Source organism: Tupaia chinensis, unplaced genomic scaffold (genome assembly GCF_000334495.1).
Source record: "Tupaia chinensis unplaced genomic scaffold, TupChi_1.0 Scaffold000175_1, whole genome shotgun sequence".
In the NCBI taxonomy this organism is placed as follows: domain Eukaryota; kingdom Metazoa; phylum Chordata; class Mammalia; order Scandentia; family Tupaiidae; genus Tupaia; species Tupaia belangeri.
Window position 1 is genome coordinate 1,869,956 of NW_006159650.1, and position 14,777 is coordinate 1,884,732.

At 40.1% G+C, this 14,777-nt stretch overlaps 1 protein-coding gene across 1 annotated transcript in view; it reads right to left on the reverse strand.

Annotated features, from left to right (window-relative positions):
• The window catches only part of KCNJ6 (potassium inwardly rectifying channel subfamily J member 6), a 350,982-nt gene that overhangs the window by 90,450 nt on the left and 245,755 nt on the right, over positions 1–14,777 (reverse strand). Inside the window, exon 3 of the mRNA XM_006146286.2 lies at positions 4,266–5,186. Coding sequence (XP_006146348.1) covers positions 4,266–5,186 — 921 coding nt within the window. The remainder of the gene's footprint in view (positions 1–4,265; positions 5,187–14,777) is intronic.

The following is a 14,777-nucleotide window of genomic DNA, read 5'->3' on the forward strand; positions in this document are numbered from 1 at the left end:
CCTTTAAAAATATATTTGCAGATGAGATGTGGCTAGCTCCTAGATGTCTGGGTTGCTGTTGTCAGAATTTTCCAGGGTTTGATTCATTTTCAAAAATAGAATCATATGACCGGAAGGTTCTTGAGAGATGTCTTCGAACATTCCTCTGACTTCAGGCCCAGGCCATCCACAAAGAATTTGGAGCTGTCCTTTATGGCTATGCGTCTGTCTTTTATGAGGTCACTTCAAAGCATTGAAGACAGACAGGCTTACTTTCAGCTTTCAATCAGTCTTTTAGTCTATTATTGAGTTGCTAACAGAGATACCTGTTAGAGGCTGGTGAATTACAAAGAAATAATCTAACAACTTACAATTCTGGTGGCTGGAAAGTCCAAAGGCATCACCAAATGGCAGAAGGCAGAACCTTTAGGTGAGCAGAGTGTGGTCTGTGTCTCTCTCTCAGTTAGATCTCCTTCTCTCTGCTTATATACATGCCTTAACTCAATCATAGAGTCCCCAACCTAATGACATTATCACACCCAAAGACGTTCCTCTGGAACACCATGAAGGAATTTAATACATAGATGATAAAAATCAATACAATCAAGTTCAACACATGAATTTCTGGGGATGTCCAATCACTGTCGCCTGAGACTAAATTTCAAAGCATGAAACTTCATGGGGACCATAATCCAAACCTTAACAATGAGCTTACTTCCAGTTTTTGAAAACAAAACTTGACTCTGAGGTACAGCTGACATTGGAATACAACGCATGCTTAGAGAACCGGCTAGCCTGAGCCGGGCCTGAGCTCGCAGCAGACTGCAGGACCTGGGTCGTTGGCCTACTGCTGAGTTAGCCCCCAGAAAACACTGTGGGGAATATTGTGTGCCCACAAAACACGCAACGGAAAGAAGGAAATGTGTCAAGGTTGTCATGTGGGACTCATCTTTAAAAGAGGTCTTAAGCCCCTGAATGCAGTAGTTTAAGGTCAACTAAGACATTTTTGATTGAAATAATGAGTGCAACTTCTACTGCTTTGTGTCAATTTTCATGGCTCCTAATTTCCAATCTAGTGCTACAATGAATCATTAGACCTTGAGTTTTTTTCTCAAGTGTACATTTGGTCCACACTTCCACCCTGTGTCTTTGATACATTGAAACATTTATTTCCCCCCAATGGTCTGTTTAATGCATGTTTAGTAAATCCCAATTCTGTTTTTCACCCATAAATAAAAAGTATCTGGCTGAAGCTTAAGTGATCCTTGTGCTGGAGGTACTGAATTATGCAGCTCCCATAAGAAAGGATAGGACATGTCCAGCTTCCAGAACACACCTCTCCCAATTTCCAGATATTAGAAAATTAAAACAAACAAACAAACAAAAATTAGTAGTGGTTGCTTTTCCCGGGGACAGGCTGAGAGTTTTTATTCTTTTTGCTGGCAGTTAAACAATTTTCTCTGCTAAAGCCACACAAAGGCCTCTGAATGCTCAGAGGCAAGCACCATTGTTAATTACCAAGAAAACGATGTTTCTCCCTTTGGAAAGGTTCACTCATTACAAGCTGTCATCAGAAAGACAGGGTCTGCCCCAGGGAGAACTCCGACTCAGGGACATCACAAAGATAATTTACTTATTCTGGATTCGCTGATTTGCTGAGATTAGGCATTAGTTTGAGGATACACAGTCCCTTCAGTAGGAAGCTCAGATTAACATCAGTAGCCAGAGGTACCTCCCTAGTGACTTTTGCTTCTTGAGCTCAGAGATGCAATAATAAGAAGGTTGTTCAGTCTTACTTCTCATCCTACTGGAGAATTTATAGTGGGACTCTAATATAAGAAGCACATTGTGAGTGGTCAGTTTGTGCTGTCAGAAGCCACCACCAGGGGGATCCAGAGTCTCTGTGCTCAGCTGAGGTTGGAGAAGTTTCTGGTACAAGGGAAAATGTCAGAACTCTGTATGAAGTGTGACCCTCTCTCTACTCCTTTCTCTCCTCCTTCTACCCTTCTTCCTCCTCTTCCTCCTTTCTCTCCTCCACTTAACTATTGCCACCCAAGGGCACCCCAAAATACTCAGGCTCGAGGTACAGATAGCCCTGTTAATATCGGCAGTATTTATTTGGTATTCACAATAGTTATTTTGCTATTCTTTAAGATTTTTTTTTTATTTAGTTTATTTTCTCTTGCTCTATGGAAAAGAGAACACTCACTCATATCACTGAACTCTATAGAAGGCCTTTTACTCCCATTTTCATTGTCTGCTGTATTGCGGGGGCCAGCTGGTAGTGCCGTGGTTAAGGTGACGGGATCTCACATGACTGACTGCAGTTTGAATCATGGGCCTGGTGGCTTGAAAATCAGGCCGAGCACATGGGTGTGCATGTCCAAAAGTCTGAGAGGAGAATGAAGGACAAGGAATTGCAATGTGGTTTTCCCCCTGGAGGGCACTTTCTCACTTTCCCCATCTCTCTCCTGTGAGCACGTGTACCCTATAGCAAATCAAAACAAATAAATGAACAAAAACTAAAAACAAACAAACAAGAAACTAACAAACTGTTGTAAGAGTTTATACCACCACAAGAGAAATTTGCCATAGGTTGAAACCTTGCCTCTTACAGATACGGTTTATTACCTGTTGATGATGATGTATACAGTATTCTCAACTGGATTAGTCTGAGAAGTATTTCGTGTTGGGTAAAGTCTTTTTACAAGCAAAATGAGAAATAGGGATTGACTATTTAAAAAAATAATTGTAATAATAACAATAATGATGATCAGGAAAAATAATGAAAAGCTATTGGATGATGAAGTGGGGATTTTGTCTCTGTATTGACTGATATGCATGGCATTCCTTCTGGAAAAAGAAATGTAATACACTGTAAAGTTATATGTGATTCACTGTAATATAAACTAGATTATGATAATAATTAATAAATAAAAGAATAATAAAAAAAGAAAGAAAGAGAGGAAAAGAAAAAGAAACTTTGTCTCTTAGATAGAGGCAGAAACATAGGGCCACTGATTTTCTTTTGAAAAAGAAGACTGAGATTAGGAGATGTGTTCAGATGAATGGAGAATCACAAGGTCAGCCACGTGAGCATGCCTTCAGATTAAATACAGCAACACTGAGCCTAGAGCTAGAGACTTAAAAGTGCAAAAGGATAGATTATGTAATAAAAGAGGAACCCAAGGCTAATGTGAATAATTCAGAAGAGCAAAGGAATTAATGGGTTGAGGTTCTAGTTTCTACTTTTCCTACAAGGCTCTATTGTTAGCTTGAATTAGAGTTTATGGCATTATTTTGTGGGATGTTACAGGTAGATGTGGCCAGACTTGTCCACATATATAACATGGAGACTTCAATAAAAACAGATCCCTTTCTTTATTTTGAGAGCAGATCATTGTCCCTAAAACACACTAATGATTAGCCATTAAGAGCAGAAGGGTCAACGGGATTATGATGAATGATCTTCAAATTTTTTCCTTTCGGTAGAGTTATTTACTGAGTCTGCAGTATTGTGTCTATTGGAGGTCGGTCAGGTAGAGTGTAGAGGGACACTAGGTGGTTACTTGATACCCAAGAAAAACTAATGGAATGAATCTTGCAAATGGCTTCCAAAGAATGGATAAAGTTTCAATTTGTCAGGCTTCCTTTGAAAGGCTTAACTTCTTCCTTTTAACCTGGTAAAAAAATAACCTCAAGTATTTTAATAAGCAATGCTTTAAAGGCATTTAAAAATAATTTTAGATGGGGCCAACAGTTGACATGATGGCTAAGGTGCTGGACTCTGGCTGACCATGGTTATAGTTCCAAACCTGGTGGCTTGGAAATCACACTGGGCATGTGTGTGCATGCCCAAAATTCCAGGTAGAGAAGGGAATGTGGCATGGCCATTCCCCCTAGGGGGTGATTTTTTACTTTCCCTCTCATTGTCTCTCTCCAGTTAGTGCATAGTGCCTTATGGCAAAAACTTAAAAAAAATAGCTTTATAGCAGATCAAATTTTAATTTATGTAAATATTTGGAAATTTAAAATACATTAAGTGTTTTTGCTTAATTCTTCATTAATTTATTTTCCAAAGGGCATTAAAAAAGCTAATTATTAGGTTTCTTCGTGAATATACTTCAGGTTGTAGGATATGTGGGTGACCTACTTCATGAAGCAAAAGGATGTTACCAAGAGTGAGGGAAGATAGGTCTTCTATATCATGTAGTAAATAAGAACATCAGGTCCAGTTTAAAATGAGTATCTATCCCACAGATAGCTTAGGATAGAACGTGTCTTACCTGTGGCTTCCACCATTCCTTCTAGGATGACCACAATTTCCAGTTCCTCTTTAGGCAGCTGGGCTTTGGAGATCTCCCAGAAAGGACTTTGTTGGTTAATTTCATGGCTAATGATCAGTGGTGACACCAGAAACAAACGGTCATCCCCTGTGTAATATCCTACGTTGATATCCGTCTGGTTCAGGGGGATGAATTCCCCCTCCGAAGTCTGTTTGGATTTGATCAACTTGGCTCTGATGGAAGCCTCTACGATGTGGGAGTTCCTAAGGTCCCCCACTCGGAACATCAGGCACAGTTTCCCATCCCGCATGGAGATCACTGCATGGGTGGAAAAGACCAGGGTCTCTGCCCTCTTCTTGGGCTGAGATATTTTTACAAACATGCATCCCACCATGAATGCATTGACAATGGACCCCAGTACAGATTGGATTAAGAGAAGAATAATCCCCTCTGGGCACTTATCTGTGATGACCCGGTAGCCATAGCCAATGGTGGTTTCTGTCTCTATTGAGAATAAAAAAGCAGAGACAAACCCATTGAGGTTGGTGACACAGGGAGTCCATGAGGGATCCTCTATATGGTCCATATCTCCTCGGATATATGCAATGAGCCACCAGATCATTCCAAAAAAGAGCCATGTCACTGTGTAAACCATGACGAAAATCAACAGGTTGAATCTCCACTTTAGGTCTACTAAAGTGGTGAAGATGTCAGTTAGGTAGCGGTAGGTCTCCCTCACGTTGCCGTGGTGCACGTTGCATTTTCCGTCTTTCCTCACGTACCTTTGGATTTTTCTTTTGGTCCGATCTCGGCTGATGTGTCTTGGCAGGTCGTCCCTGGCCTGCTTAGGCAACTTTGGCTGATGAATGGCCACAGGGCTCTCAACATCTTGATCCATGGAATCACCCTCCAGGACATTAGCTGATGGTTTGGAGAAAAGAAAAGAAAAATCAAATGAAATGCAGACTTTTTGAGGATAATGGAACTAACTGTACAGTTTGTATATGTATGATAGTGAAACCAAATTATCATCTGTGTATCTATAAACAAAGCAGACAAGGCCATTTTTATTTGGTGCCATCTAGATAAGCCGTCAGTTGACTTGATCTTCTGTGCTCTGCAGTATAGCTTTAGTTCACCACTCTTCCCACCAGGACAGAAGTTACTGCTACAAAATTGTCTGCTGTCAACAAGTTCCACAGAGTTAGCCTTTTTTATTTTTATTTTTAGAGAGAGATGTTTGCTATAGGGTGTGTGTGTGCTCACCAGAGAGACAGAAAGTGAGAAATCACCTCCTGGGGGGGATGGCCATGTTGCAACCCCTTCTCTTCCATTCTGTTCTCGAGATTTTTGGGCACACATGCACAAGCACCCTGCATAAGTTTTAAGCTGCCAGGTCTGGGGCTTGAACCATAGTTGACTATGTAGGAGTCCAGAGATGTAACCATTATGCCATTTGCTGGTCCTGCACTGGGCTAGCTTTTATAGTTAGATGTCTACCCACTCTCTCTGAGGTGTTATGGCATGGGAAAGGGACTGAGTCCTGAACAAAGGCAATGTCTTTGACTCAGACCATCTTGGCTCTGCTACTTAGTAATGGTGTACTCTTAGATTTGCTTTCTGTTACAAATTGACTTGTGTCCCTCCAAAAATCTGTATGTTGAAATTTCAAGCCCTAATGTGACTTTATTTGGAGATAGGGCCTTCACAGAGACAACTGAAGGTTAAATAAGGGATAAATGAGGCCCTAATAAAAAAGGGCTAGTGTCCTTATAAGATTAGAAGAAAGACCAGCAGTGCATGTGAACAGAGAAAAGCCAAGTGAAGACAGTGAGAAGGTGATCATTGCAAGCCAAGGAGAGAGGCCTCACCAGGAGTCAGCCTTGCTGACACCTCAGTCTTGAACTTTCAGTCTCCAGAACAGAACTGTGAGAAAATGAAAATCGTTTAAGCTACCAGTCCATGTTGTTATGGCAGTCTGAACTGACTAATACACTATTCAAATGTGTTGTGTTGCTCATGAGTTTCCTCATTTACAAAGTGATAATTACGTACCCAATTGATAGGATTGTTACAAGGTTAAATGAAACCACTTCTGTATATATGCCTGTGTGAAACACACATATAATAAATATCTCTTTGTAAGTAATTGTTCTGTTACTCTCCTTACCTTTAGGGTAAGAATTTGAGAAAGCACTTTATTTTTACATTTTTTAACCAAATTTTAAAAAATGTCAAGGTCTCACAGTGTCATGATTCTCCTGCCACAGTCTTCCTGCTGGGGCTACAGGTGCATGATGTTGCCATAAACTTCAGACCAGTCTGGAGTTTGTGCTCTCCTACCTCAACCTCCCGTGTCACTGGGATCATAAGAGCACATACCAGGGCTTTAGGTTGGACTGAGAATCAAACCCATGCCTCCCACGTGGTCTCAGTCTGCAGAGCAGAGAGTCTTAGTAGCATGCACTACCACAGCTGGGTCTAAGTTCTTTAAATTATTGGTCAAATTTAAGGATTTGAAAAAAATTGTTTTTTTTTTTGTTGGTAAGTATGTATGCATTGTACTTAATCATTGATTTAATGCCAGGCTTAAAAAAAAAGTGTGGAAAAAGGTTATTTTTCTCTTTCTCTCTGTTTACACACTTGATTCAATTCCTGCCTCAACATTTAACATCTGTAGTTTTTGCTTGTGGTTATTTTCTTTCTGATAGCCTTCATGATTAATGCATTGGCACAATCATTAGTTAACATGCATCAGGAAGGCGCTCCTAGAATCTGAGTGCAGAGGGAATTTTGGAACTGATTCTGCTATTAAACTTGTATACAACACCATATAAAATTACTTATTCAGCCAAGAATTTGAAAGCCTCCTAAAAGTTCTATAAGCAGATCCCCCCCAAGGCTTTCATTCTGTGTACTTTTGATTCTGCTGTGCATTTCCTTTATATTAACTATGTTTTCCCATAGGTTAAAGGAGAAATGCGATCTGTTGAGAAAACATTTATTTGAATAAGAAAATAACTGGGGATGGGACTGGAGTGGTACTAACTTAAGAACCTTGCTCATGGTTGGTTAGTTGCCTTGATAATCAATCCCATAGATCTCTATGTTTCAACACGAGGAAGCGACACATCTAGCCTGCAGAGCCTGCAATTTGCTTTGACGGCTTTGACTTCTAGATCATCCCTGTCGATAGTCTTTCATTTGTAAATAAGAAAATTTGCTTCTTTCTATTCTTAGCCTCCTGTTTAAGGGTCAAAAACAGGTAGCTGCTGGCATGGAGGACTAGGCGACTGGATTCCACATGGCTGATTATGCAGTTTGAATCCCAGACCCAGTGGCTTGAAAAATCACACTGGGTGCTTATGTATGCATGCCCAAAGTCCCAAGAGAAGAATGGAAGAGAAGGGATTGCAGAATGGCCATTCCCCACTGAGTAATAATTTCTGACTTTTGGTCTCTCTTTCTGGCAAGTGCACACATCCTATAGCAAACTAAAAACAAAACCAAAACAAAACCAAAAAAACAAGCAGAAAACCAAACAACAAGAACAACAGTGGGCAGCTGAGATTGAGAAAAGCTGGAGGCAGAATGGAGTATGCAGACTATGGGAGTGAGAGTTTGTGGAGGTGGTGTTCCTGCTCACTGCCAGCTTATCCTCTATGGTCCGGCAGGGCACAGCTGAACTTTGATTGCTATTCTTCTTTGAGTGGAATCCTTTAAATATGAATACATGTGGGATGACCTCTGGCTTCACACTCTGCCAGGTTGGGCAGCCCTAGGAAGACACTCACAGCCTGCAGGTGCATATTCTTGCCTTGGCCGATGGCCTGTTATCTGACTGTGCAAATCCACCCTGATGCCTTGTCTCTTGAGTCTCTAAGTAGAAGAAGAGTTTGTCAGACTAGCTGATTCTCAGCATCTTTTCATCATATTTCACACTTTAAAGATGTTATGGAGGAAATCTGTCCCTGCCTCCTCACTCCCAACTTGAAACCACTTTTCTTTTCATAAGGCTCAACTGCACACATCAAGCTCCAGGCATTTGTCCTGCACTGGAGGAAACTATTTGATAGGGTCACGAGTGGGTAGTGGTGAGTGCTCTGGGTGTCCTGAGAGATTGTCATTGATCTCTGCTTCAGGTTCCTCCTTACGGCCAGACCACATTGTCCATCCTTTCTACATTGAGAGGTGGCCATGGCGAGTCCTAGCCCTTCTTAGGGAGATGTGCCTTTCTGGGCCAATATTAAAAACTCTGCATGTTACTCCTCCTATGCCTGTACCCTTCTACCAAAGGATAGTGACAACCAGGGAATGATGGAGCCTGGGTCCTGAGTCAGTGTTAGAGAGCTATCATCTGTCTAGAACCAAGAAAATAAATGCTTGCACCTGAGCCATTAAAGTAACATATCTTGTGTTGGCATCAGCAAATGGCGTAATGGTTATATCGACCAAGGTTCAAGTCCCAGATCCAGCAGCTTAAAACTCATGCCTGGTGTGTGTGTGTGCGTGCATGCCCAAAATGAAGGGAGAATGGAAGAGAAGGGATTGTGGCATATCCATCTCCCAGGGAGTGATTTCTGTCTCTCTGTCTCTCCAGTGAGCATATGTGCCCTATGGCAAAAATCTCTCTCTCTCTCTCTCAAAAAAAAAATTTATTTATCTTGTGTCATCAAGTTGAGCTTGGCCTCTAATCGTATGGATAGAAGTAGAGGACAGCACTAACAGACAGAAGAGTTATTGGGGGGCTGGCTATGGGAAAGAACAGGGAGAGATAAAAGGGAGCTGGAGCTGGAGCATTTGGCTCTGATGTTTATAATGAATTAGTTTGAGGTTAATTGAATGTTTGTGTTCAGTGTTGGAGGAAAATGTAAATGCATGTGCTCCTTCAGTGCCTTAAAAACAAAGCTAAACCTCCCTGAGAATGTGGCTGGAAGATGACCTCAGATGTACCTGTAAGTGAGGGCATAGGTGCAGGCTGGGTGGGTCCCTAGGTACATGAGAAGGGAAGGCTGGGTATCTGGCTTCATTGCACTGGTAGAAGGGACAGGTTCAGAGTTAAGAGAAACTAAGAAGAGCCAAGGAAATATCAGTGTACTGAGAGGGGAGAAGAGGCTGAAGTAGGAGTCCTGAGGGACCAGGAAGGGCAGCGTCGTGGAAAAAGAAAAGGTGGGCAGGTTTGCGCATATCCAAGAGAGGGGCCCAGAGCCTCAGGACTATGTCCAGAGTAGTCACAGGGAACTCTGAATAAGAAGGAAAGACCATTGCAGGTCTGAGCTCTGAGTGGTACCTCACTGACATGCACACACATGTATGCAGGGGAGATACTGGAGGGAATGTTAGTGAGGTGTGAAGTTTAAAAGGGGTCTGAATTGCATTTCCAAGAATATTTTGACCTGCTCAACAGGGCAAGCTACAGCTACAGTTGGGAGAGCAGACATTTCTGTCATGACAAACAACTTCTTACTACCCATGCTCACATGAACCCAGTGTGAACTTGCCCTGGGTCCCTGCAGCCATGGGAATCACCCACAGGACCAGCTTGGGCAGTTGTTCTGCTCCTTCGGCATTATACTTGTGTGTGACATGCCGTGCACATGTGTAAAAGGATGAGAGGAATGGAGCCAAGGATGTTAATTTAGTTGTCTGAGAGTTACTTTTCTGGACTTTGGCTTAGAGTAAATGTGGGCTCGTGTAAAGGCCGGTTGTTTTATTTTTTCCCCCTTTGTCTCTTTTGTTTCTTCTGCTGCCTTTGAAAGAGATGATCACTTTAAGCAGAACTAGCTAAGGTATGAAATAGCTTAGCATTGAAACAAAACTTGGAAGAAATGATAGCAAACAACAGAGGCACAAACAGGAAGGAGGCTGGTCACTGAATCATTGGAATTTTGTGGTTGCCTTTAAGGCGCTGTTCTGGTGGTCTCTGTCTATAATACATCTCCTGATGAAAAATTCTTACAGCTCAAATTTTATATGAATTTGATGGATACAGTTTCCAGTATCTAAGAAGATGTTCAAGAAGTATCTTGAGGGATAGCAGATGGTGTAATGATTTTGTTGCTGGACTGCCATGTAGTTAACTGTGGTTTGAATCCTAGGTCCGGTGGCTTGAAACTCATGCTGGGCATGTGTGCATGTGTGCCCCAAATCCTCAGGAGATGGAGGAGAAGGGATTTTCCCTGTCTATTTCCCTGAGGGTGTGCGTGTGTGATTTCTCACTTTCAGTCTCTCTCTATCTCTCTGGAGAGAGCACATGCCCTATAGCAAAAATCCCTCCCCCACCCCTCAAAAAAGAAGTATCTTGAGACTGGGGCCATCAGATGGTGTAGTGGCTACCTCACTGAACTCCCACGTAGTTGACTGTGCTTTGAGTCCTGGACCCGGCGGCTTGAAACTCATGCGAGGCGCGTGTGTGTGCCCAAAATCCCAGGAGGAGAATGGGGGAAAAGGGATTTTGGTGTGGCCATCCCCCTGGGGAGGAGGTTGATTTCTCACTTTCTGTCTTTCTGGTGAGCGCGTGTGCCCTATAGCAAAAAATTGCCGCCTCCCCCCACTGGCAAAAAAAAAATCTTGAGACTTTTTTAATGTAAAAAATAAATCTAGCTGAGAAACAGCACAGTTCTCAAATGAATGTGCAAAATTAAAGATTATACTCAGATATCAATAGGGTAATGAACAATTTTATTGTTAGGACAATTCTGGGTAGGAATTCTTTTGGAGGCTTTTATTTATTTTTCTATTAAACATTTCAATTTTTATAAATTTTCTAGAATGAATTTATATTACTTTCATAATAATAGAAAACAAGAATTTTCAAATAACATGCTGAGACACTCTCCTGATGTAAATTTAAGAAATTTGTTGTACCAGGGTTAAGTAATGATAAAGCACTCGATCAGAAGGCATCCTGGGGCCAGCAGGCAGTGTGGTGGATAAGGGCACTGGATTCCCACATGGCTGGCCATGGTTCAAATCCTGTACCTAGTGGCTTACTTTCTTGCTTTCTCTTTCTCTCTCTCTCTCTGGTGGGCAAATAAAAAAAAACCTAACAATAACAAATGGAATTAAATAAATAAATAATTCTTAAAAAAAAAAAGAAGGCATCCCATCTCATATATGTGGCAATTTAGAAACAGTTAACATTTGCTAGACTTGAACCTAAGAATATCATAACTAAACTCCACAGGGTTTTAGCAGTTAGGAGCAGTGGGAATACAGAGTGCCTGGGCAGCCACTTGAGAAACAGAACTCATAGGACAAATGGAGTTAGCTGTCCCTACACTGGTCCGTGGACATTGTAAGGGGAGGGAGTCTTGGAGGCCTGGGGACCCTGAAGGGCTGTAACCAGAGACAGATGCAATGTTTTTGTTGGGTTTCATCCCATTTCAGATGTTTAGGCAGTGCTCTTAGTGACATAGAAACATGGTTTCTCATCATCAAAAGTTACCTTCTCAATGAAAAGACAATCCACAGAATGGGCAAAAATATTTTCTAATTACATTTCTGATAAAGGATTACTAACAAGAATATAAAAAAAACTACAATTTAACATAAACTTAACAACTCAACTCATTCAGGATTAGGTGAAATACCCAAGAGACATTTTTCTATAGAAGATATACCAATGATCAATAAGCAAATAAAAAGATGCCCAACATCACTAGTCATTTGAAAAATGAAAATTAAAACCATACAGAGATATAATAGTTATTTTCTTTGCATTTTTCTTCTCATTTTTATTTTATTTAATTAAAAAAATTTAAATTTTAATGACAATCACATATATCTTTACAGTATACAACGCTGTTTTTTAAAAGCACAAATACCATGCATATCAGTTAAGACAAAACATTAAGACAAAAACATTACTATATACATTATGATTGGCAAATAGCTTTTCATTTTTTTTTTGTCAATTAAATATGCTTTTTTCTTCGCCTGTTCCCCTTTCTTCCTCTCTCTATTACCCACCCCTGTACTTCCCCTATTCTTACTATCTCTAGTATTTACAATGCCCTCCCTGCTACTACACCTCCAAACTTTCAGTTTCTGCCATAGAGCGCAATCTGTATACATTGAGTGGGGACATACAGAGTCTGTCTTTCATAATCTGGCTTGCTTCACTTAGCATTAAGTCTTCCATACTCATCACTTTGTACCAAATGTCAGGGTCTCATTGTTTTTTATGGTTGTAGAATATATATGCTACACTTTTAATCTAATCATCTATTTTTGGACATTTGGGTTGATTCCATGTCCTAGCAATTGTAAATGCTGCTGCAATAAACATGGATGTGAATTGTTTTTCTGACTGAGGGGTTTTCTATTTTTCGGTTAAATACCTAAGAGTGGAATTACTGGGTTGCATGGTAGTTCTATTTGTAGGTTTTTGAGGAAACTCCATATTTTCTAAAGTGGTTGTAATAATTTGCATTCCCGCCAACAGTGTAGGAGAGTTCCCTTTTCACCATAGCCTCGCTAGCACTTGTTATTATTATTTTTAATTTTAGCCATTCTGATTGAGGTTAAGTGGTATCTCATTGTAGTTTTGATTTGCATTTCCCTTATGATAAGAGATGTTGAGCATGTTTCAATATGCTTTTGGGCTGTTCATATGTCCTCTTTGGAGAATTGTCTGTTCAACTCATTTTCACATATATTAATTGGATTTATTTATTTATTTATTTTTATTTTTATTTTTATTTTTTGTGGATAAGCTGCTTGAGTTCCCTGTATATTCTGGTTCTCAGTTCATTATCTGAGGCATAGTTTGTAAATATATTCTTCCATTCTGAGGGTTGTCTTCTCACATTACCTATTGTTTCTTTGGCTGTGCAGAAGCTTCTCAGCCAAATGTAGTCCCATTTGTCTATTTTTGGTACTATTGCCTATTCTTTAGAGGTCTTCTTTAAAAAGTCTTTGCCTGCTCCATGGCTCCCGAGATCTAGTGATTTCAGGGAAAAAAGAGAAGTGAAGATTTTTCTACTGTTAATTCAGTCTCCAGTCCCAAACTTGAGTGGTAGCAAGCCCCTCTGGCCTTCTCTCTGTCTCTGTCTCTTTCTCTGTCTCTGCCTCGCTCTGCCTCCATCTTTGTCATCTAATTGTTTTTGTAATTTTTCCTTTTTAAAATGTTCACCTGTTGAAATATCCATTTTGTAAGACAAATAATTATGTGGTTGAATATATAAGATAGTAAAATGAAAAAAATAATAAAAATATAAAATACAAAAAAAATTTTTTAAGGTAAAGTATTTTCTTGGCTTTCAGTTCCACCTTTTATCTTACTAATAATCCCCATTCACCCTCACCCAGGAGAGGCAGGGGGCAGGCCTTCAGAAAAAGACTCCTCCAATGGCTCCTGAGAACTAGTGATTTCATGCTGCATGGTTTTCTATTTTTTGCTTTTTTTAAAAAAAATAATTTTTGGTTGTTTTTTATATATTTTTTCCTTCGTTTTCTTTCTGTTTCTTTGTTCTTGTTTTCTCTCTTTCTGTTTCATTTTCTTTTTCTTTTAGCTCATCACTCTGCTCCTCAATCTCCATTCACTGTATTTCTGGACAAATCCAAGGGAACCATAGCCAAACATCCAAATACTATTAGGGTTAACATATTCCTCAATATCTACTGAATCTGCCACACAAAGGGATAAAAACAGAATGGCAAAGAGATTCCAGGTCACCTCCTTGTGCATGCTCCTAAACTCTCAGATTGAACTTCAAGAATTAGGAAGAAACACACCATCCATCAGATGACTAGAAATCATCACAAGGCCACAAGAAATGTGGGAAAGCAAGAAAATACTTCTCCTCCAAGAGAAAAGAATAACTCCTCTTCATTCACAGATAGCTCAATGGAAATCATGGAAATGTCTGATAAAGAATTTAAAATATTCATAATGATGAAGCTAACAGAAATAGAAGAGCAGAGAAACAATGAACGCAGAAGAGGCAGGAGAAAGGAGTTGATGAGTTCCAGGAGGTGAGGAAATTCTTGCAAGATGTAAAAGAGGAATTACACACTTTAAAAAAGAATCAAATGGACCTGTTAGAGATGAAAGTTATAATACAGGAAATCAAAATCTCCCTTGAAAGTATTAAAAGCAGACTAGATCATACAGAAAAAAGAATCTCAGACATAGAAGAGAAAATTGCTGGCCTAGAAAAATCCACCACAAAGACTGAGAATATTGCCCCCCAAAATGAGAATAATACATGAGAAATACTAGATACCATCAAATGTCCAAACATTTGTATAATTGATATCTCAGAAGGTGAAGAGATGCATAACAGCATTGATAATCTATTCCATGACATCCTGTAAGAAAACTTTCCAAATTTAGAGGGGCACTCAAAGATTCAATCCCAAGAAATACAAAGGACCCCAAGTAGAATCAACCCAAGATCTTCTCCAAGACACATTATAGCCAGATTGACCAAAACCACAGACAAAGACAAGATACTAAGATTGGCAAGAGAAAAACATCAAGTTACCTACAAAGGATATCCCATCAGG